We start from the raw sequence: 22,945 nt of genomic DNA on the forward strand, positions 1-22,945 counted from the left end.
GCCTCTGGGGTGGAACTCCTTGTTCTTGCTATTTATTCCCTCTCCTTGGTGTTTTGGAAGTACTACCTTTGGTCAGGTGTGATGGCATACACCTTTAACCAGCATTCAAGAGGTTGGCAGATCTCTGAGTTTGAGGCCATTCTGATCTGCACAGCAAGTTCCAGGCTGGCTGGGACTATGACGTCAGACCCTGCCTCAAAAAATGGATTTGTTTTAAACAGTGCTGGGGTGAGGAAGATGAGCGGCAGACGGAATAGAGGAACAAGCTGGAGGCTGCTGGCTCTAAGGTCCCTGAGGAAGTATTTCTGTAAGGACATAAGACCAGCCAGCTAGTGGTGACCCACACCTTTAATCCCAGCACTTGGGAGGCAGAGGCAGGCGGATCTCCAAGTTTGAGGCCAGCCAGGTCTACAGAGAAAGTTCCAGGACAGCCAGGGCTACACAGAGAAAACCTGTCTTCTGTCTGGAAAAACCAAAAAAGACACAAGACCAGTGGAAGTGTTTGCCTAGCATGTGCAGAACCCTGGGTTTGACCCAGTCACCACCAAAAAGAAAAATGAGACCAAAATAATGTGGTTTTTATGGTTTTTTTTTTTCTGTATTAAAAATAATGTAGTGGGTGCTGGGGTTGAAACGGGAGGTTACAATGCAGATATCTCCTCTTGAAGGTGACGTGGCCATTACCTCTGATTTCTTTCTATCTGGGGAAGGTAAGAAAATAGAAAAGGAGAGATTATAATCACATCTACATTCTTTTCCCTGCTTTACCCTCTACAAACCATTTCCTCAACTTTGCTGGTTTGGTTTGGTGTGTGTGTGTGTGTGTGTGTGTGTGTGTGTGTGTGTGTGTGTGTGTATTCAAGAGAGTGCACATGTTCCTGTGTTCCTGTGTGTGTGTCAGGAGTCAAGGTGTCTCCTTGACCACTGCTCACTGAAGCAAGGTCTCACTGAACCCGAGGACACACACGTGACTTATGGAGGTGCCTGGGGATCTGAACTTTCCTCTGGTTGCTCAGCAAGCATTTTATCCACTGGACCATCTCCACAGCTCTGCTTTCTCTCTCTGTTTCTTCACTTATTTTGTTTAGTTTTTAAAAAACAAAACAAAACAAACAAAAAAACAAAAACAAGGTCTTGTATAGCCCAGCCTGGCCTTGATTTAAAAAAAAAAAAAAAAAAAAAGATTTGTTGGGGCTGGAGAGATGACTCAGTGGTTAAGAATAGAGGACCGGGGTTCAATTTCCAGCACCCACATGGCAGTCACAACTATCTGTAACTCCAGTTCCAGGGGATCCGACACATTTATACTGATATACATGCAGGCAAAACACCAATGCACATAAAATTAAAAAATAAAATAAGAAAAGTGAAAACAGATTAAAACAAATTTGTTTTGAGTTGGTCAGGTATGGTAACATACACCTTTAATCTTAGCATTTGGGGCTTGAGGCCAGCCTACTCTATATTGTAAGTTCCAGCCCGGCCAAGGCTATATAGACCCTGTCTTAAGAAAAGAAAAGTTTTTTTTGTGGGAATGAGGGCATGTTCATACAGTGGCACTTGTGGATTCAGGGGTCAGCTTTTTGAGAGTGTTTCTCCTTCCTTCTTGTTTTTTCAGACAGTATCCCATTTCTGTTTCAGGCCAATTATGTCTCCTACCTCCCATCACCATATGAGTGCTGGGATTGCAGATGTGTGCCTCCACATCTGGGTTTTCATATGGGTTCTGGGGATGGAACTCGTCATTAGTCATGTGCAGTAAGCACTTACCAAGTCACCTCCCTGGTGGGATGGGAACATTTTTATTTTGTTTTGTTTTTTTTGGGGGGGGGAGGGTGTTTGTTTATTTTGAACTTTTTATGGTGTGTGTGTGCATGTACCTGAGAGTACAGGTGCCCACAGAGCCCAGGGTGTTGAATTCCCCTCAAGCAGGAGTTATAAGGTGGTTGTGAGTGCCTGATAAGTGTGTTGGAAATTGAACTGGTGTCCTTTGGAAGAGCAGTAAACGCTCTTAAGCACCGAGCTGTATTTCCAGTCCACTGACCGGGGACTTCTCTCTTCCCTCTGTTTACCAACCCGATTATAAGTGTGCACCCCATGCACAAGGACCTCGGAACACTAGGTAAGCACCCTACTAACGGAGCTGCATAAACCTCCCGCCCCCAAGTGCTTTATGTTTCTATTAAAAATAGAATTGGACTCACTAGGAGGAAAACAAAAATAGAAACCAGCAAATCACCAAGTGGGCCCTGAGCTGACGGCCTTTGCCCTGCCAGTCATGCCTAGCAACTGACCAGAGTCAGTCTCAACCTTCAGTAACTTGTTTACTGTTGGTTTAAGTCAGGGTCTCACTATGTAGCTCTGGCTGTCCTCAAACTCACAGAGAGCTGGCTGCTTCTGCCTCCCGAGTGCTGGGATTAAAGGTGGCACCATCACACCCAGCTTCTTTGTGACATTTTAAGTTGCTGGGTAGAGTCTCAAAAGGACAGTCCTTTGGGAACATGGGTACTGGTAGAAAAGCTCCAGTGTTGTGCCTCTGTCGCTATTTTCTTTCTTCAGTGATGGGACTGAACCTATTGCCTTTGCATGTACTAGGCAAGACCACTGAACTACCCAGCCCTACTAGCTTGTAAACCTGTTTCTTCACCTGTAAACAGGATACAACCCTATAAGCTGAGGACAGATCCAAGTGCCATATCCAGAGCGAGACCTCAGATACTAGCTGTTACTATTACAATGCAGTAAATTAAAACTGTTAATCAGAGTTGGAGGGAGAGATGGCTCAGTGGTTAGGAGGACTGCTCTTCCGGAGGACATGAGTTCAGCTCAACCATCTGTAACAACAGTTCCAGGGACTCATCCCTTTTCTGGTTTCCACGGGAACCAGGAATGTATGGTACACAGACATAGATCCAGGAAAAACACCCTTGCACAATGATTTTTTAAAACTTAGGCGGTGGTGGTGCACGCTTTTAATCCCAGCACTTGGGAGGCAGAGGCAGGCAGATCTCTGAGTTCAAAGGCCAGCCTGGGCTACAGAGTGAGTTCCAGGACAGCCAGGGCTACACAGAGAAACCCTATCTTGAAGGAAAAAAACAAACAAAAACAAAACAAAAAGCCTCATGTTAATCATTAATTGGTTGATATGTCCCATGTCCATTGTCTATGAATTGAGTCTTTACAGCCAAGTATGCTGGGAAAATTGTGGTCAATTGGAGGTAAGCCAAACTACCTGCTAAGACTCTTAAAAAGAAAAAAGGGGGGCTGGAGAGATGGCTCAGAGGTTAAGAGCACTGCTTGTTCTTCCAGAGGTCCTGAGTTCAATTCCCAGCAACCACATGGTGGCTCACAACCATCTGTAATGAGATCTGGCGCCCTCTTCTGGCCTGCAGACATATGTGCAGGCAGAATGCTGTATACATAATAAATAAATAAATCTTAAAAAAAGAAAAAAGGTAAAAGGCAGTGTTTTTTTGGGGGGCAACAGGGGGTGTTTTGAGACAAGAGTTTCTCTGTGTAGTCTTGGCTGTCCTGGAACTTACCCTATAGACCAGGCTGGTCTCACAGAGATCCATCTGTCTCTGCCTCCCAAGTGCTAGGATTAAAGGTGTGTGTCACCTTTAAAAGAAGTCTATATTTGGCTGCTGACCAGTGAGACACAGCTAAATGACCAGTATTTGTTCAAGAAGTGACAAGACACAATGCTACACATCTGTTATCCCAGCACTATAGGAGTGAGTTCATCCTTGGCTACACTGAGAGTTCAAGGCCATCCTGGGCTATAAGAGACAGTCTTGGGCTGGTGAGATCACTCCAAGCCTAACAACCTGAGTTTGATCCTGAAAATCACATGGTGGCATGAGAAAACTAGCTACCACAAGTTGTCCTGTGACCTCCACAAGTGACCTCCACTCACACATAACAGACATGCACACAAATGTTAAAAAAAAAAAGTCGGGGCCGGGCGTTGGTGGCGCACGCCTTTAATCCCAGCACTCGGGAGGCAGAGCCAGGCGGATCTCTCTGAGTTCGAGGCCAGCCTGGGCTACCAAGTGAGCTCCAGGAAAGGCGCAAAGCTACACAGAGAAACCCTGTCTCGAAAAACCAAAAAAAAAAAAAAAAAAAAAAGTCATGTCCGCACGCCTTTAATCCCAGCACTCGGGAGGCAGAGGCAGGCAGATCTCTGTGAGTTCGAGGCCAGCCTGGTCTCCAAATCGAGTTCCAGGAAAGGTGCAAAGCTACACAGAGAAACCCTGTCTCGAAAAACCAAAAAAAAAAAAAAAAAAAAAAAGTCACAATGGCACACAACTTTAATTCCAGCAGAGCAGAAGGATTTGTTTGAGTTCAAGGCCAGCCTGGTCTACATAGTGAGTTCTAGGACAGCCAGGGTTACATAGAGAGACCCTGTCTCAAACAAACAAAAACAAACCAAGAAACTGTCTTTCTGGGCATGGTGTCGCTCGCCTTTAATCCCTGCACTTGGAAGGCAGAGGCAGGTGGATCTCTGTGAGTTAGCTGAGCCTCCCACTATAGTGAAGTTTAAGGTGTTGAGAGAATCACCTCAGCCCAGGAGTCACAGGCCAGCCTAGACAAGATAGTGGGGAGCTGGTCTCAAAAAAAAAAAAAAAAAAAAAAAAAAAAAAGAGGCAGGGGTTGGGGGAAAAGCAAGGTGGAGATGGCAGTGCGATTCAGTGGTAGAAGACTACCTACCACCTACCAGGTGTGAGGGAGGGACTCAGGCCCCAGTGCATACGAACCCCAAACACACCCAACAAAACACAAAATGGGCCAAGAACAACCAGCGCAGGTTATGACTCAGTAACTGAACCGGTAAGTCAGCAACAGCTGCTCTAAGTACACGGGCCGTGTTAGCAACAGGCTTTGGGACATCGGGACTTTTCTGATTCATCAAGGAAGGTCCTGGCTCATCAGCCAAACAACTTACTGGCTGCATCTCTGTGAACACTGAAGAAAGGCTATTCCAGATATCCTCTAGGCCGATCTTGACACGTTTCCAAAAGGCAAGAGCTGGGCTCGGGCTCGGGCTCGTGAGTGGGAGGATGGGTCTGCGTCTCAGGTGGACAGGGACCGGTGGAGAGGTGCTGAGCAAGGTGGTATGAGAGATGCAGCCGCTGTCGGGACAGAGACTCGAGTCCAGAGGGCACTCCTCCCGGAGCTTGTTGCAAGGACATTGCTGGTAGGTGCAAGGCCGGTGCTCTGTGCGGAGTTCGCTCAGTGCCCCCACTCGAAGACGCCCAGAAAGGCCATGCAGCTTTCCGGCGCGGCTCCTGCTCATGGTCCCCGACTTACAGTGACAGTGCCATGGGCCCCAAGGCAGCAGCATCACCCGCAGATCCTCCGGAGATGGCATGGCTGTGGGTGAGGGTGGTGGCCACGAGGCGGGGGTGGAGCCAGGTGTGGACCACTGGCGCCCGGTGATCTCGGAAGTCACGTCCATAGTAGTCATGTCCACGGTAGGCTTTGAAGTGAGGGGTGTCAGTTCGGTGGTCATCCTAATCTCTGGATCCTGGCTATTGGCTAAAACTCTCCCCGTGGTGGTAGAACTTCCCCCAGTATTGTGGGTCGAAATGAGAGTCAAAGGGAAGGTGGTTTTTCTGGCATCAATCACGACTCCCTCTTCCAAGGAGCCATCCTCCTCATACTCAATGGGGTCGACCATTGACGACCGGCTAGTGCCTGTCACCGTGGACAGGAGCTCAGCGGCTGCCGGCGCGGCCAGGCGGTCAGCAACCGCCAGGGCATCGTTATCATCCTCCAGAGTTACCTTCATCTTCTGGGGTACACTGTTCTGGGAGGTGATGCTTGTGCTCCGGCGGCTGCGGGCGGGGCCCCCAAAGCGGAAGCTGATGCTCTGCAACCCAGTCGTCGGGGAGTTTGGGGTGGCGGTCGGGTTTGACGTCTGGTCTTGGGCCCCCGCCGCCCGGGGCCCCAGACTAAGCAGCAGGGCCCAGAGCAGCATGCAGGCGGCGGGGACCATGGGGCTGGGAGGCTTGGGGTCGAGAGGTAGGCCCAGGCTCCTACCTTCTCTCCCTCCCTTCCGCTCTCCACGAACCTGCCAGGTCTAGAGGTCGTTTGAACCGACCAGGAGGGTGCTCCAAGGCGCGTGCCACCACGCCCTTCCCCCTAAGCGCTCTTCCCGAGCAGGGCCAGCGGCCCCAGGGGCTGAGCTAAAAATCCTGAGGAACCCTGGCAAGCAAGAATTCTGCGCCAGAACCGAAAGGTGAATTATGATGTAAGGACTTGGGGGGGGGAAACTTGTTCGACTTCAATCTCTCATCACGGTTTATTAAAGGCCACAGGTCTGAATTTACTAACAAGGGTGAAAACAGGCTATAACAGCAGTCCTTCCCAGGATCACGGGCAGCAGACTAAGAAGGGGTTGGCTCTTCGAGATTTTGCAAGCTGGCTCCTGGGATCCAGCAGACAGGCTGGTTGTGGTTGTTGGTTATAAGCCTTCACCTTCCCCCCACCTCCCCTCAAAAGACCGCTAAGATGACCAAGACGGGAAGGATCCCAGAGGTTTTGATTACAGAGAAGAAAACCGAGACCCACACGTTTTATAGTTAAAGCAGAATTAAAACCCAGAGCTCTGCCCTTCCGTGGCCACACCACCTCTTCCTTTCTGACAGCCAAAATGCAAGCCACCCCACGTATGGGGTTCCCACCCTCAAAACCCAGCTTGAAGGCAGTGTCCAGAAGAGGGTATCCGCCGGGAAGCGAGGATCCAGTGGAATGGGGGTGGGGGCCTGGTTCAGGATGAGATGGTTTACAGAACAGCTCCAGTGTGCAGAGCGATCGCCATCTTGGCCTGATTCTACGGCCCTTTGTCCAGTTCCAGTTAAGTGCCTCTTGAGCCGTGGAGATCCTGGTCCAGCCTACAGAGAGGTGGGGGGAAGGAGTTCAGGGTTCAGGATTTGGGGGTTCTTACTCCTCTGTTATGGGGAAAGAAGTAGGTGAATTGGAGGAGCTAGAAATTGGGTCCCTTCCCATCTCCTGCTCACTAACACACTCCCGACTGGATAGTTTCTCTTGGCTGCTGCCTTACCTCTTCGTAATTTGTAAGGCTGCACCGGACCTCCTGCGTCTCCCATGCTGGGATTGTTGGATGCCCCCGTCAGTGTCTCTTGCATAATAATATTTTTCATTGTTCTTTAAATTTTGTTTACATTTATTTATAAATGCGTGCCATGGATTTATTCTAACATGTAGGTTTGGGGGTCAAAGTTAAGCTTGTCAGTGAGTAGCTTTACCCCCTGAGTCATCTCATGGCCCCCTTCATGTTCCCGACAAATATAATAGTATCCTTCATTTTTTCTCTATGTAGTTTTCCCACTGAAACAGCCCAAAGCAGGGCCTGTGCGTCTTAGTTCTTTGTATCTCCCCAGAGACGTCGAGACACAGGATTGGCTTCAGACACCCCATTCCCAAACCAGCATCCTTAAGGGCAGGACTCACTGTCTGACAACTTCAGGGATGTGGACTTGGTCTAGGGAGATGAGTTGGGCCAGCTCCCCAAGGCTGTCCAGAAATCGGATCTTTCGTGTGAACTTGGAACTGAAGAGAGAGAATAAACCAATTAGGTTTTGTACTGGGAGAGTGATCCTGGAGGATGTCACAGAGGGAGATGCAGCAAGCAGAATGGTAAGGTTAGGAAGAGAGTAGGGTAAGACCCCCTTAATGTCACAATAGACAACAGAGAAAGCGACGGCCTTGGGTCTTGAACTAGTACCTGATAAAGGGCCGAACCAGTGCCAGGAACGCCTTCACATACCACGTGGCGTGGACAACCACCAGGGCTCGAAGGTTTTTCCGAAGCCTGAGGAAGAATCCAATACGATCACAGATGTTCCCTGTTCCACCTTTGTCCGTGAAGAACAGGTGGGTTGTCATCTATGCTACAGGCTCCTTGGTGTCTCTCTCCCGAAGTTCTCTGGCAGTTGTGCCTGATCCCCATGCCCTGAGCTTGTCCCGATGTATTCAGCCATCTGTACTCCATGTTTAGGGGAATGTTCCTTTACAGTACCCCCGTCTCTGCAACTCATTTCTCTGCAGCCCACATAAATCCCTTTGGCAAACGTCTCCATCTTTTCCACTGTGCAGCCCAGGGACACTAACACTCCAAGTGGAAGTCAGGGGTAGCGATGCCTGTGATTTCAGCACTCCGCTGAGACCCCAGCAGAGGCAAGAGGATCAGGAATTCAAGGCCAACTAGGGCTACATTGAGAGTTTGAAGCCAACCTAAGCTCCACGACCCCCTATATAAAATAAACCCCTGGGGCTGGAGAGATGGCTCCGCGGTTAAGAGCACGGACTGTTCACCCAGAGGACCCAGTTTCAATTCCCAGCACCCACATGGCAGCTCACAACTGTCTGTAACTCCAGTTCCAGGGATCCAACACCTTCACACAGAATACACACACACACATACATACACACACACACACACACACACACACACACACACACAAAACTCCGGTGCACATTAAATAATAAATCTTTAAAAAAAAATAAACCCCTTCCCTAAACAAGAAACAACAAAGCTCTTCAGTAGGAGGGAAAAGATCAGCAAGGAGGAAAAAGTGGAAAAGATGCAAGAAGGAAGAAAATTCAGGAAGGGTGAGATGGCCAAGCCAGGCACGGTGATAGCACCTGTGATGTAAGCACTGGGGAGGTCGAGAGGCAGGAAGGCCAGGAGTTCACGATTACATTTGGTTACACAGATAGTTCAGGACCAGCTTGGATTAAATAAGACCCTGTCTCCAATTGAAAAATAAATAAATGGGCCGGGCGGTGGTGGCGCACGCCTTTAATCCCTAAGAAGTCAGAGGCAGGCGGATCTCTGTGAGTTTGGGGCCAAGCCTGGTCTACAAAGTGAGTTTCAGGACAACCGAGACTGTTACACAGAGAAAGCCTGTCTTGAAAAACCAAAAACAAAAATAGATAATGAAATAAATAAATGATGAGGAAACAAAGGAGAAAAAGGACAAGATGGGGGGTGGTGGTGTGGTTCACACATCCTGGAGGAGGGAAGAGGGAGAGAAAGCAGTGGAGGTGTGGAAAGGAAGTGGTAGACTGGGGGAGGGGAAGTGACTCTGTGACCAGCCACATGCCGGGGGACGCACAAGGAACCTGAGCAGGAAAATAAGGGACCTGTCCAAAGTGTAGCGACTGAGTCCTAAGGGCCAGCCGTCCCTGACTCTGCAGGATACTACAGGAGACACTTCCAAAGAGATGGAGGAGGAAGAAGGGAGTCAGGCCGGTGACTCAGGCCGGTGACTCCTCCAGAGGCCTTGAATTTGAAGACAACAGGCGCCACACAGCAAATCATCCTCAGAAAAGAAAAGAAGGGAACAGCAAAGGGTCAAACGAAAAACGAGGAAAAGTGGGAAGACACAGTGGAGAGCTGCGTCCCCCGCTGGTGCCCGGGGTCTCACCTCCTATCCAGGGTGCGGTAACACTGGCGTATCCAGCCCAGGGGCGGCACTTGGGCCCTACTTGTGCCTCCACTCAAGTGGACAAGCAGATAATTTTCAGCTACCAGCAGCTCCAAAGTTCCCACCATATACCTGGGGAACAACATTTCAGGGAAGGGGTGTGCTGTGTGCTTTTGGAGAGCTTCTCCAGGCCGCTATTGATTTTGGACGGGGGTCTTTCCCACTCCCTTCCCTTGGCCCCCTTTACAAGCCCGGTCAGGTTTCCGCCTCACGGTCAGGTTTCCGCCTCACCTGAACAAGTGTTCCATGACATTGGTGTAGTTGGGAATGCTGCTTCGGGGGAGATAGCAGGAAGCGAAGAGGATGACAGCATTGAGGCCATCACCATGGTAACCTGGGGACCAAGCCGAGGAAAATTCACTCAATCTGTAGACGGACAGTACTTCTGTTTAAGATGAGGGATACTGAGGGTCTTTGGAAGTCACAGGAGGGATGCTAACAACTGAGTCTCCAGCTAAGGCTCGTGAGTCAAGAGGGTTTTCTGCGGGTGGGTGGTTCTTTATTTTGTGTGTGAGTGTGCTGCCTGCACGTATGTGTGTGCCCCATGGGGAAGAGAGGAGCTTGTGAGATCCCCTGGAACCGGAGTTACCGACCGTTGGGAGCTGTCATGTGATTGCTGGGAAGCAAGCCCAGGTGCTGTGCAGAGCGGCAGGCGCTCTTACCTGCCGGGCCAGCACAACTGTTACCATAACTGCTGTTTTCATTTATTATCACTGTGTATGTGCATGCATGGGTCCGTGTGGGGTCAGCGGACAACTTTCACGGAATTATTTCTCGCCTTGTACCGCTCCCTGGCTCTGGGGATCAAACTCAGGTTGCCAGGCGCGCACAGCAAGCACCGTTACTCACCGGCCCAGCATAGCTTGCGTCCTGGTGTCGCCTTGGCCCTTACCTCCATGAGACAGCACTTTCTTGTAGGGCTCGATGATGGTCATGTCCACTCGCTGCTCTCGCTGTCCTGTTCGGAACACCCTCCAGCGATGACCGTCTTCTCCAGCCACGTCCCACACGCAACCCCGGCCCAGCCTTTCAGCTGCCTCACTGGCCCCCAGGCCTTCTGCTCGGGGCAAATCATCTAAAACGCAGGTGGGGGCGTGCACAGGGCAGATTTCTTGTAATTCTCCTGGATTGCTAGAGTTTACTCCTCAGTGTGTGTTTGTTTGTTTGTTTGTTTGTTTGAGTTTCTGAGAGAAGGTCTTCACTATGTGGCTTAGACTAGTCTCCAACTCGTGATCCTTCTGGCTCAGCTTCGATTTTTTATTATTATTTATTTGTTTATTTATTTATTTTTCTGGACAGGGTTTCTCTATATAGCTTTGGAGCCTTTCCTGAAAGTCACTCTGTAGACCAGGCTGGCCTCAAACTCACAGAGATCCGCCTGCCTCTGCCTCCCGAGAGCTGGGATTAAAGGCGTGCGCCACCAAAGCCCAGTTTGAGTGCTACGATTACAGGTGTTCACTACTGCATCTTGCTGAATTTACTATTTAATCTCTCATGTTTCAATATTTTAATTGGCTCTCAGTTTATCCAACTAACTCAACTCTTTGTGTCCTTCTTCTAGCCCTTCTTAGCTTTCCCTGTACCCTTAGGATGTTCTCTCCTCTCTCCCCCTCTCTCTTCTCAGTCTCAAGCTGCCTGGACTGGTCCTCAATTCACTATGTAACCAATGATGTATGGTTTCTACTAGGGATCAAACCCCGCACTCTGTGCATGATAGGCAAGCAGCGCTCTGAACTAAACTACATTCCCATAGCTTTTTTTTTTTTTTTTCCAAGACAGGGTTTCTCTGTGTAGCTTTGCGCATTTCCTGGAACTCGCTTTGGAGACCAGGCTGGCCTCGAACTCACAGAGATCGCCTGCCTCTGCCTCCCAAGTGCTGGGATTAAAGGCGTGTACCACCACCGCCCGGCTTTTTTTTTTTTTTTTTAAAGATTTATTTATTTATTATGTATGCAGAATAGGGTGCCAGATCTCATTACAGATGGTGGTGAGTCGCCATGTGGGTGCTGGGAATTGAACTCAGGACCTCTGGAAGAGCAGTGCTCTTAACCTCTGAGCCATCTCTCCAGCTCTTTTTTTTTATTTTTATTTTTTTATTTTTTAGTCTCAATATGTATTCCATGTAGGTATTGAACTACAATCAATCCTCCCACCCCAGCCTCCCCAGTAGCTGGGATTATGAGTGTGCTTCATAGCATCCAATTTACACACTTCTTTCTTTCTTTCTTCTCTTTTTGAGACAGGTTTTACTCTGTAGCTCTGGCTGCCCTGGAACTCATTCTGGTTGTTGACCAGGCTAGCCTCAAATTCACTATGTATTAAGGACGATAGTTTTCTTGGTTAATCATTTTTTGTTTGTTTGTTTCTTGTTGTTGTTTTGTGTGTGTGTGTGTGTGTGTGTGTGTGTGTGTGTGTGTGTGTGTGTGTGTGTGTGTTGGTTTTTTTGGAGACAGGATGTTTCTGTTTATCCTTGGCTGTCCTGAAAATCAATATGTAGATCAGGCTGGCCTTGAACTCACAGCGATTTGCCTATGTCTGCCTCCTGAGTGTTGGGATTAAAGAATTGTGTCAACAGGGCTGGAGAGATGGCTCAGAGGTTAAGAGCACTGACTGCTCTTCCAGAGGTCCTGAGTTCAATTCCCAGCAACCACATGGTGGCTCCCAACCATCTGTAATTTGATCTGGTGCCCTCTTCTGGTGTGTAGGCAGAATACTGTACACACAATAAATAAATAAATCTTTAAAAAAAAAAAGAATTGCGTCAACAGCTGTGCAGTGGTGGCACACACCTTTAATCCCAGCAGTGGGAGCAGAGGCAGGTGGAACTGTTCGAGGCCAGCCTGGTCTACAGAGCGAGTTCCAGGACAGCCAGGGCTACACAGAGAAACCCTGTCTTGACAAAAAGAAAGAAAGAAAGATGTGCTAGCAACCACGTCCAGCTCTGGCTCTTTACAACACGGGTTTGTGGGGATCTAACTCAGGTCCTCAGGCTTGTGGGGCAAGGAGGAGGTATCAGCCCAAGTTGTTTTCAGTCTACAGCCATTAATGTGCCCAGACATCCCATGATCAACACTTTCTGTATTCCTCATTGTCTAGTCTACAGAAGTCTACACCCTTAGCACAGCGGCCACCATGACCCCAACTCTGCCAGCCTAACCCAACACTAGCTTTTCATACTCTTCCTCTGCCTCCCAGGCCTTGGTGTCTAGTCAGGGTTTGTGCTTTGACTCCCCAGTGTGCCATGCCTGACCGGCTCCATCTACCTAGAACACCCCTCTCTCTAACCCTGAGGTACCCGACCCTTAGAGTTCACACCCTGCTTCAGAGTCTCCTCAGAATCCCTAACATCCACACAGAGAGGGCCCGACCCTCAGCCGCAATTATTTATAGGCAGTTATTTCTACTAAACACTGTTTCCTGAGAGCGGAGTACCTTGTGTTTCTATTTGTTTGTTTATTTAGTTCATGTAGGAGACAAGCTTCCTTTTGTAGCCTAGACTGTCCCGACTCCTGGCAATCTTCCCACCTTAGCCTTAGAGCCGGGCCACAGGAGTGCAGCCTCCCTGCCCCAGCTTTTTGCCTTCATAACCCCAGGCCTGTCAGGTGGCATCTGGTGGCTGTAGTCCCAGCACTTGAGAGGCCAAGACAAGAAGGGTCTTGAGTTTGAGACCAGCCTGGGTTACAAAAGAGACCCTGTCCCAAACACAACACTATTAAGAATTCAGTCCTAGTTCAGGAAAGCGTGGGACAGGCTTTTTTTTTGAGACTGGCTTTCTCTGTCTCAAAAAACAAACACCTCTGGCTGCTGTGAAACACGCTCTGTAGCCCAGGCTGGCCTTGAACTCACAGAGATTCACCTGCCTCTGCCTCCTGAGTGCTGAGATTAAGGGTGTGCGCTACCACTGCCTGACGCTTTTTTTTTAACCTCAATATTTTTCTCTTTTGTTTGTCTGTTTGCTTTTTTATTGATTTTTGAGACAAGGTCTCACTATGTATCCCAGGCTGGACTCGAACTCTCAGAAATCGGCCTGCCTCTGCCTCCCGAGTGCTGAGATTAAAGGCGTGCATCACATGTCCAGCTTCGGTCTTTTTCTCAATTTCCCCTCCCAGCCCCTCTAAAGCTGTTCCTTTCCCTTTCTGAGGAGATCAATGCTTCTGCTCTCTCCTCTCAGTTACTATATCATCTGCTCTTTAATTTTTAATGTGTATGGGTGTTTTATCTGCATGTATGTATGCGTACCACATGCATGCCTGGTGCCTTTGAAGGTCAGAAGAGGATGTCAGATTCCCTGGGACTGTAGTTACAGACAGCTGTCATGTGGATGCTGGGAATCGAACCCAGATCCTCTGGAAGAGCAACTAGCGCTCTTATCCATGGAGCCAACACTTTCGCCTCCCTTGTTATCCTAACATCCCATCCCATCGGTCCACCCGGGCTTGCATTTTCTATCAGTTTCTGTTTTATGAGCCGCATCCTTGGTTTTGCTCCCACCTTCCCATTCAAATTCATGTCCGCTGTCCAGCTGTTCAGAGTCTGAAGGCGTCTCCAGCTCATCCACCTCCAGGTCCAAGCTGCCACCAGAAGAGGAAGAGTCCGAGTGGGCGGGAGACGCTCCAGTGTCCCCTGCTCCCTCAGTCAGCTTCAGCTGCAGTTCTGGGGCAGAAAGACGCTTTCGCATAGGGCGCTGGCCACACAGGGCCAGGGTGCTGGGGGTACCCGTGGCTGGAAGACAGGAGGGGAATACCCAAATGGAAAAGCCATGTGAGCTGATGGTGACTCCACATCCCTTGTGGAGTGGAGCCAAATGCCTGTGATCCCAACACTACCAAGGAAGAGACAAGAGGATCAAAGCCAGCCTGGGCTACCAAAACGAACGAACAAACACACAAGGACTTCTCTGTGCACAAGTCATGAAACCAGGCTTAGGGGCTCATATATGCAATTTCAGCATTTGGGAGACAGAGGCAGGGGGATAGCTTGTCTGCTTGTTTGTTTCTACGTGTATGGGTACTTCTCATGCATGTTTGTCTGTATACTGCATGTGTGCCTGGTGCTCTCGGAGCCTGCAAGTGGGTGTCAGATCCCCTGGGACTAGAGTTAAGGATGGTTGTGAGTCACCATGTGGATTCTGGGACTCAAACAGAAGAGCAGCCAGTATTCTTAACTGCTGAGCCATCTCTCGGGCCCCCGATGACTGCAAGTTTGAGGCCAACTCTGACTACATATGAGTTCCAGGCCAGCCTGGGCTATAGGGTTGAGACTGTCAAAAGATACTTCAGTCACTGGGCAGCGGTGGCGCACGCCTTTAATCCCAGCACTCCTGAGGCAGAGACAGGCAGATCTCTGTGAGTTCGAGGCCAGCCTGGTCTATAAATGAGTTCCAGGCCAGCCAGGGTTACATAGGGAGACACTGTTTCAACCCAACAAACAACAGTAACAAAAGCCACCTAAAATAAAAATTTAAAGGAGGTAATTCCTGTGACTTCTGAGACAGGGAAGTGACCAATAGGGCAAAGGGAGATGGAGAAAGTGGACTGAGGGACAGAAGCCACAGTGAGGACTCCTGCCTGAAAGACAACCCCAGCAGACTCTAACTCGGGGCTAGCTACAATTTCTTCTCCCTACCTGCCTGTGAGTCTCTGTGAGGGTCTTCGGGATCTTCAGTCGGGCTAGCCTCCTCGGGAAGCAATCTAGAGGGGAGGGATTAAACAGGCACTTAGACACAAACCCCCAGCCAGGGAGCCCCGTTTCCTCCCTCCACCATAACTGTTTCCTCCCTGGTCTCTTTCCCCTCCCCTGTATGTGTTTTGTCTACATCTATCCGTGCACCACATGTGTGCCTGGTGCCCTCAGAGCCCAGAAGGTGCCAGATCCCTTAAGACTGGAGTCAAGGATGGTTGTGGGCCACCATGTGGTTCTGAGAATCAAACCCGGCCCCGGGCAGGGCTCTGAGCCTTACCTAGGAAACTCTTCATCTTGCCATTCTTCCCTCAGCTCCAGCTCTCCAAGTCTCAGGGCGGCTCCTGGCTCTGCAGCTCCTCCTGCTTTCTCCCCAGCCCTGATGTCAGCACCCCCCCCCCCCCAAGAAGAAAAGATCATGAGACAACATGAACAGTGTCCGAAGGGAGCCAGACAGTAGGTGGCAGACGCCGGTGTGAAGAACACGTCCCAGAGGGCACTGGTCTATGTCTACAGATAGTCCACCTTCTCTACCTGACTGCTGCCCGCTGCTGTGCTTGGCAGAGGGAAGGGCCATCAGGTAATCCCCCTGCCTCCATGCTAGTGGTTTCACCTACGGTGTAGGAGCGGAAGGCGGCCCACATCATCACAGCTGGCTGGAACCCAGACGGACCTGCCCAGTTAACCCTGCGCAAAGCGGTCGCAGATGACACCTAGTCAGCCCTGCCTTTCCTCTGCTGTGCTGGGAAAACATGGCACAGGAAGGGGAGAAAGGAGAGGTCCACTGGGAAGCAGAACCGGGCTGTAAATGTGGTTCTGGGCCAGGCTTCCTAATGGCCATTCTAAGAGAGGGTGGGAGTTAGATTAAGGAGAGAGAGAGAGAGAGAGAGAGAGAGAGAGAGAGAGAGAGAGAGAGAGAGAGAGAGAGATCTATCAGCTAGAAGACAGGAACTTTAAACTGTGGAATTGGTTCCATACTGGATTAATTTCCTGCCCCCAACCACCCTGTCCCTTCTCTGCAAATTCCTTCTCTTCATGCTCTTCTTTGAGGAACCCGGGAGGGCTGGGTGGTAGGAGACGCCCTCCCTCTGTCTCCAGTCAGGCCAGGCCCTTGCTTACCCGACTTCCAGTGTCTTTTTTCCTGTTTCTTGTATAGTGCCCATCTTCACAGGTCGTCCTGGGTTCCTGGGACACTTTGCGAACGGGGAGGCCGTGGTCCCGGCCCCCACCTCTCCTTCCTTTTCTGTCTCACTGCTGCTCTTGCCTCTGAGGAGGCAGGGGGTGTGGAAGGGAGGTAACCTCATCTTCAAACAGGTTTGGCCACCTCCCCTCCCAAGGAGCAGGTTTGCCCAAGAGCCCAGCCTCTCGCGTGGGGGCGGGCTTTCGGGTGGAGCGTGGGATGTCTAAGGTGGCGATTTGTTCTCCAACCAGATTCTCTATAACCTGGAAGCCCTTTTAAAGGGGGATGGGGTGGGGGGCACTAAAAGATAATTGTGTGTGTGTGTGTGTGTGTGTGTGTGTGTGTGTGTGAGTGTGTGCATTCTGGGGAAGCCTGAAGCTAACGTTGGATATCTTCCTCAGGAAATCTGAGGCAGGGTCTCTCAATTGAGCCCATAGCTCACTAATTCTTCTTGTTTTAGCTAGCCAGCTTAAACCCCTGGAGGGATCCCCCGAGAGCCTGGGTTACAGGTGGATGTCCCCTGCCTGCCCAGCCTCTGCATGTTCTGGGGATCCAAACATGGCTCCTCTTGCTTGGATAAGTGCCTCTCCACTAAGCCAGCTCCCCAACCCTTTATTTTATTTTCCAGTGTCTTACATTTTAGAACAGTCTGATGTGGAATGTGTGGGTGATCCTTCTGCCCCGGTTCCTATCAGGAGCTAGGTCTTACTTATTTTTAAAATATTACTTATTGTATGTATGTGAGTGTATGAGTGTGTGTATGTAGCCACACATGGACAAGGAGGCCAGGAGAGGGTGTCCTCCTCTCTCATTTTGCCTGTTTCTTTGAGACAAACCTGGATCTCTAAACCTGGATCCTGGCTCTTGCATTGGTTAGGCTGGAATCCAACAGCAGTGTTCCCGTCTCTCTCGGAGCTGGGGGTACAGGCCTTTGTAGAGCTGCCTGTCTTGTTACATGGTGCTGGGATCTGAACTCCAGGCTTCATGACTGAGGAGAAAGCACTCAACTGTGGAGCCTTCTCTCTAGCCCTGGGAGCTTAAAACAGGTTTTGGGTTTGGTTTTAATTTTATGGGCCTGAGTGTATGGCCTGCATGCATGTCTCTGCACCAGGTTCGTACCTGGTGCTCTTGGAAGATAGAAAAAGGTGTTAGATCTCTTGGGACTAGAGTTACAGATAGTTGTGAGCCCTGTCAGTTCTGGGAAATAAACCTGGGTCCTCCGGAAGAGCAGCCAGTGCTCTTAACCACTGAGCCATCTCTCCAGCCCTTAAAATGTAATTTTTAAAATCCATTTTTTTGGAGTGTGTGTGTGTGTGTGAGACATCTTGTGAGAATTCGTCTCTCCTTCCACCATGTAGGTCCTAGGGATCAACTTCAGTTGGTCATCTTAGCACTGGGTGCCTTTGTCCACATCGTCTCGCAACCCCAGCAGATAGCTTTTAAAAGCCGGTCCTGGTGAAGGCCTGTAATCTCAGCTACTCAGGAGGCTGAGGCAGGACTGCAAGTTCAAATCCAACCTGGGCAACTTGGTGAGACCCTGTCTCAAAATAAAAAGTTAAAAATGGTCAGTGGTAGAACACCTGCCCAGCATACATGAGGTCCTAGGTTTAGTCACCAGAATCATACACACATACAGGCAAAGCTAGGAACTATTTTGTTTTAAATTTTTATTTATTTATTTTTACATAGTAAGACCATTATTATTATTATTGTTATTATTATTTTCATGCAGGCAAAAAACATTTATTTTTTTCATCTGTTCAGAGAGCTATGTTTTACTTACGTCATGTAAGTGAGATTCCTATTCATCTTCCCTTTCACTGTTTGATTTACGGCAGACATTTTTCTATAGGCTAATCCATAATCTAAAAAGATTTTAGCCTCCCCTTCTGAAAGTATGGCCAGCATTTTCTTTCATCAGCTTGATATAGTACAAATTCTTATCCTAACAGTGAAATGTTTCATTAAAGCTTGCCCAGTGATTGGGTAAAACCAAAACTTAGTATAAGCCACAGTCATCCTAGGGTTCCCCCCACTAGGTAGCCTCCCTGGATCTGTGGGTTGCAGTCTGATTGTCTTTTGCTTTGTATCTATATCCACTTATGAGTGAGAACATACCATGTTTGTCCTTCTGAGTCTGGATTACCTCACTCAGGATGACATTTTCTAGTTCTATCCATTTTCCTGCAAATTTCATGCTGTCATTGTTTTTCTCTGCTGAGTAGTACTCCATTGTGTATATGTACCACATTTCCTTAATTCATTCTTCAGATGACGGGCATCTAGGTTGTTTCCAAGTTCTGGCTATTAAGAATAGTGCTGCTATGAACATAGCTGAGCATGTATCTCTGTGGTGTGATTGAGCATTCCTTGGGTATATGCCCAAGAGTGGGATGGCTGGGTCTTGAGGTAGATCAATTCCCAATTTTCTGAGGAAACGCCATATTGATTTCCACAGTGGTTGTACAGGTTTGCATTCCCACCAACAGTGGAGGAGTGTTCCCCTTGCTCCACATCCTCTCCAACATTGACTGTCATTAGTGTTTTTGATCATAGCTATTCTGACAGATATAAGGTGGCATTTCAGAGTAGTTTTGATTTGCATTTCTCTGATGACTAAGGATGTTGAGCATTTCCTTAAATGTCTTTCAGCCATTTGAGATTCTTCTTTTGAGAATTCTCTGTTTAGCTCTATTGCCCATTTTTTTTTAAAGATTTATTTATTTATTATGTATACAGTATTCTGCCTGCATATATGGCTGCAGGCCAGAAGAGGGCACCAGATCTCATTACAGATGGTTGTGAGCCACCATGTGGTTGCTGGGTATTGAACTCAGGACCTTTGGAAGAGCAGTCAGTACTCTTAACCGCTGAGCCATCTCTCCAGCCCCTATAGCCCATTTTTTAATTGGATTGTTCAGTATTTTGATGTCTAGTTTCTTGAGTTCTTTATATACTTTGGAGATCAGTCTTCTATCTATAAGTCTATCTATAAGTCCAAGTCCTCTATCTATAAGTCCTCTATAAGCCCTCTATCTATAAGTCCTCTATCTATAAGTCTATCTTGGGCCTACTTTTCCAGCGTAAGGGAAACAGAAGAGACAAGTTGGGACCTCACATCTGAAATCCCAGCGCGGGAGAACTCCTGCAGGATTACTATGCATTAGAGGTTGGCTTCAGCTATTTGATTACACAAGGGCAGTTTAGGAGACTGTCTCAAAAAAGGAAACAAAACAGGCCAGGTGTGGTGGCACACGCTTTTAATCTCAGCACAAGGAAGGCAGAGGTAGGCAGATCTCTGAGTTCGAGGTCAGCCTGGTCTACAGGACAGCCAGAGCTACACAGAGAAACCCTGTATGGAAAAACCAAACCAACCAACCAACCAAACACCCAAAAAAACAAAAACAAAAACAAACCCCAAGGCCACATCTGACTATTTTAAGGAAAGCTCTGGGAACAGGAACCAAGGAAAGGTCGAGGAGGAAGGAGACAGCTCATAGCTGAGTCAAGAAAGCAGTTATGGGAGACCACGAGACGAGTCTGTAGGTGGTGCAGCCATTATCCGAGGGAAGGCCTGGTTACCCTTTAAAAAGAGACACGACTTCAAACTGGAAGAGAGTATTTAATACAAAACAAAAATGCAAAACCAAGTACCAAAGGCACAGGACATAATCCCTTTGGTTCAGTGATGGCACCAATATTTCACGTTCCCAATGGCTACAGACGTCCTACCCCAAATGAAGTCAGACTGCCCCAAACCACCACACACCCTACAGTTCGTCAATATTGTTTGCAACTTATATGGGGTAAGAAGAGGGGAAGGAGGCTGGTTTGAAAAACAGGGGGTAGGGAGAGACTACACATGCAGACAAGTCACTGGGAGAGTTGGCTGCCGGGTCACAATATATCCCTGTACATGCTACATGAGGCTAAGTCCCTTGGTACGATCCCACATAAACACACACAATCCAGTGACCCTGAGCACTCCCCGGGGAGACAAAGGAAAAACACAAAGAAGCAGAGGAGGGAAAGGGAGACAGGGAGAGGCAGGTCACAGAATACCAGGGAACATCTACTCCTAACCCTCATCTACATGGGGAAAATGACCAGGACAGTGAAATGTCTCACCAGAAGACACTATGCTTTCTTTAACGTGAGCAAAACCAGAAAAAGATAGACAAGAACCTGCCAGACCCACTAAGGCCCAATCAAGTTCTGCCCTCTTGGCAAAAAGTACCTATGAGGTACTGTAGCTGCCCTGGGTGCTAAGTGACCCCAAGAACCTCAGATCCCCAGGGTCTCTTTGGGCTTCCTGTGATTCTGGGACAAAAAGAGCCAAAGAAAGGAAATCCAGCCATGTGTTCAAGACAAGAGACTAGCCAGGTATGGTAATACGTGACTACAATTTCAGCACTCAGGAGGATTAGGAGTTCAAGACTAGCCTCAGACACGTACAGAGTTCAAGGCCAGCCTGGGCTACATGGGTCTCTGTCTCAAAAAGAACTTTAAAAAAATGAAATGGTGAATTCATGGAGACAAGTAGTTAACTGGATTCATGACAGATACTGGCTCTGCTCACGGTCCTTCTAAAGATGCTCAGATGGGGTCTACATTCCTTTAGTCCTGCTCCGCTAGGACAGTGATTGTATCACATCGTACCCATCGAAAAGAGAGGAAAATCAAAGCAGATTAAATAATAAAATTAAATAAAACTTGTCTGACTGGTCGAGACCGGACAGGAGAGGCAGAAAGCCAATTCTTACAGCAGCTGCTTTCTTTCCCTCCCAGTTTGATGAGAACAGGTACACTAGATCCTGGAGCAATAGACAGGCTGTGAGATGACGAACGTCTCAAAACATGCATTTGAGGTGGGCAAGCACCCCTCTACACCTCCCCGCCCCGCTTCCCACGGTCACTTATTTGATGGGCAGGCTCTCGTACACTGGGACAGTGAGATCTGACTGCACTTCTCGAAGACAGCCTCGGCTGAGAGCTTCGGCAGCCCCTGATCCAGAGGGCACTCATCCACCAAGCTGTTCATGGGCGTGGGGGGCAGCGGCGGGTCCTCTTCGTCTTGACTCAGTCCAGTAATCAGGGAGTTACTTGCTTTGTCCAGTTCCTTGTCCTCCTGCTCCCTGGACATACCCACTACCCCAGGCTGCCCTGAAGGCATCTTCGTTGAGTCAAAATATGCTGACAGGGCTTCCTGGAGCACAGGCAGAAATTTCTTCCGAGAGACCTGGGTGTTGCCTTGAAGATAGGCTTGGAGGTCTGGAGAGATGCTTGGGATAGGGGTCAGCTTCAGGGGTGGGGAGGTGGACTGTTCCAGGACTCCACAGATCTAGAGAAGACAAGAACAGGGGATGATGTGTAATGGCACAGCAAAGAGCTGAGGTCTCCAACGGAGGTGACAAGTATTTTGTCCGCATGTTTGCTGAGACAGGGTCTCACTATGGAGCCCTGGCTGGCCTGGGGCCACAGAGACCCACCCACTTCTGCCTCCTGAGCACCGAGGTTACCTGTGTGCCGCCTGTGTGGATCAAAGCCAGGGCTTCACGCAGCCAGCAAGCGCGCTGCCGGATGATTTAGATCCCCAGATCACCCCTCCACCGCCTTCGGTTTTTTTGACACAAGCTCTTAACATTTAGTGAAGCCCTGGACCTTACTAAGTAGCCCAGGCTGGCTTAGAATGCACTGTAATCCCCCTGCCTCAGCTTCCTATGTGTTGATATTATAAGACACCCTGCATGGCTGGAACATTATTGAGATGACATATTTTGTTTCATTAACAAAGAAATCAAAGTGCACAGAGGTTTTCTTTTCTTTTCTTTTCTTTCTTTTTTTTTTTTTTTTGAGACAGGGTTTCTCTGTGTTGCCCTGGCTATCCTGGAACTTTCTCTGTAGACCAGGCTGGCCTAGAACTTGAAGACACGCCCATCCCTTGGTGGCTCAGAGTTTTTCTTGAGTAAAATCATGTGGATAATGGCAGAACCTGAAACAGTGAAACAGATCCCAGGATCCCTGGCACTTGATATAATGCAAGTTCCATGTGTATATCTATCCATTACAGGGATTGAACTTTCTCTTTGGCCAGGACAGGACTGGCACCCACACGGAGATCACAGGACTAAGGGGAAAGAAACAGAACAAAGTGAGGGTGGGGGGCAGGCCAAGCATGCTGTCCATCTGGCTGTTTACAAATTCCTCACTATACTGGGACAGCTGCTACATTCGCTTACGGTAATTGACGCTTACACAGAACAGGTCCCCGACACTGGAACCCGGACTGTCACCAAAAGCAGTGTTCCAAATGTCTTATACTAGGAGGGAAGGAAGAGACGGCAGGGCGGAGTGTAAAGAGGGTCCTACCTCACAGCACAGCACAAGGAACACGGGTGGCCGCCGTCACCAGACAGAGCGGTTGGCGGGGAGGGACTAGGTTCCGGAAGGTGGAGGGTATTTTCTTATAGCCAGAGTACCTTCCCCTTAACCTGGCTGGTAAGAGCCACTTGTTCTGAACATGGACTCTCCTCGAAACACACTTGATGCTAATGGCCACGTCAGAGTGTGC

General features: G+C 48.9%; 3 protein-coding genes and 1 long non-coding RNA gene across 5 annotated transcripts in view; 1 reads left to right on the forward strand and 3 right to left on the reverse strand.

Moving 5' to 3' along the window:
• Window positions 1–571: 571 nt before the first annotated feature.
• On the reverse strand, window positions 572–6,179 carry C6H1orf56 (chromosome 6 C1orf56 homolog). The gene is made up of 2 exons (XM_006982531.4): window positions 4,946–6,179; window positions 572–701 (listed from the first exon to the last, which is right to left on the reverse strand). The coding sequence occupies exons 1-2, from the start codon at window positions 5,996–5,998 to the stop codon at window positions 681–683; spliced, it is 1,074 nt and encodes a 357-aa protein (XP_006982593.1). The 5' UTR covers window positions 5,999–6,179; the 3' UTR covers window positions 572–680.
• A 97-nt stretch (window positions 6,180–6,276) lies between these two features.
• On the reverse strand, window positions 6,277–16,506 carry Bnipl (BCL2 interacting protein like). The gene is made up of 10 exons (XM_016001085.3): window positions 16,314–16,506; window positions 15,475–15,573; window positions 15,141–15,205; window positions 14,007–14,237; window positions 10,408–10,590; window positions 9,747–9,849; window positions 9,456–9,587; window positions 7,751–7,837; window positions 7,477–7,575; window positions 6,277–6,896 (listed from the first exon to the last, which is right to left on the reverse strand). Exons 1-10 carry the CDS (start codon window positions 16,496–16,498, stop codon window positions 6,860–6,862), a joined length of 1,221 nt encoding a protein of 406 aa, XP_015856571.2. The 5' UTR covers window positions 16,499–16,506; the 3' UTR covers window positions 6,277–6,859.
• Window positions 6,875–21,086, forward strand: LOC121830231 (uncharacterized). Its single transcript, XR_006073332.2, has 2 exons — window positions 6,875–7,899; window positions 15,510–21,086. It is a non-coding gene; the product is annotated as an uncharacterized LOC121830231 (long non-coding RNA).
• The window catches only part of Prune1 (prune exopolyphosphatase 1), a 32,755-nt gene continuing 29,786 nt past the window's right edge, over window positions 19,977–22,945 (reverse strand). For both annotated transcript variants that reach the window (XM_042279500.2, XM_006982534.4), the window contains exon 8: window positions 19,977–21,715. In XM_042279500.2, the coding sequence (XP_042135434.1) occupies window positions 21,287–21,715 (429 nt within the window). In that variant the 3' untranslated portion in view covers window positions 19,977–21,286. The remainder of the gene's footprint in view (window positions 21,716–22,945) is intronic.

Source organism: Peromyscus maniculatus, chromosome 6 (assembly GCF_049852395.1).
Source record: "Peromyscus maniculatus bairdii isolate BWxNUB_F1_BW_parent chromosome 6, HU_Pman_BW_mat_3.1, whole genome shotgun sequence".
In the NCBI taxonomy this organism is placed as follows: domain Eukaryota; kingdom Metazoa; phylum Chordata; class Mammalia; order Rodentia; family Cricetidae; genus Peromyscus; species Peromyscus maniculatus.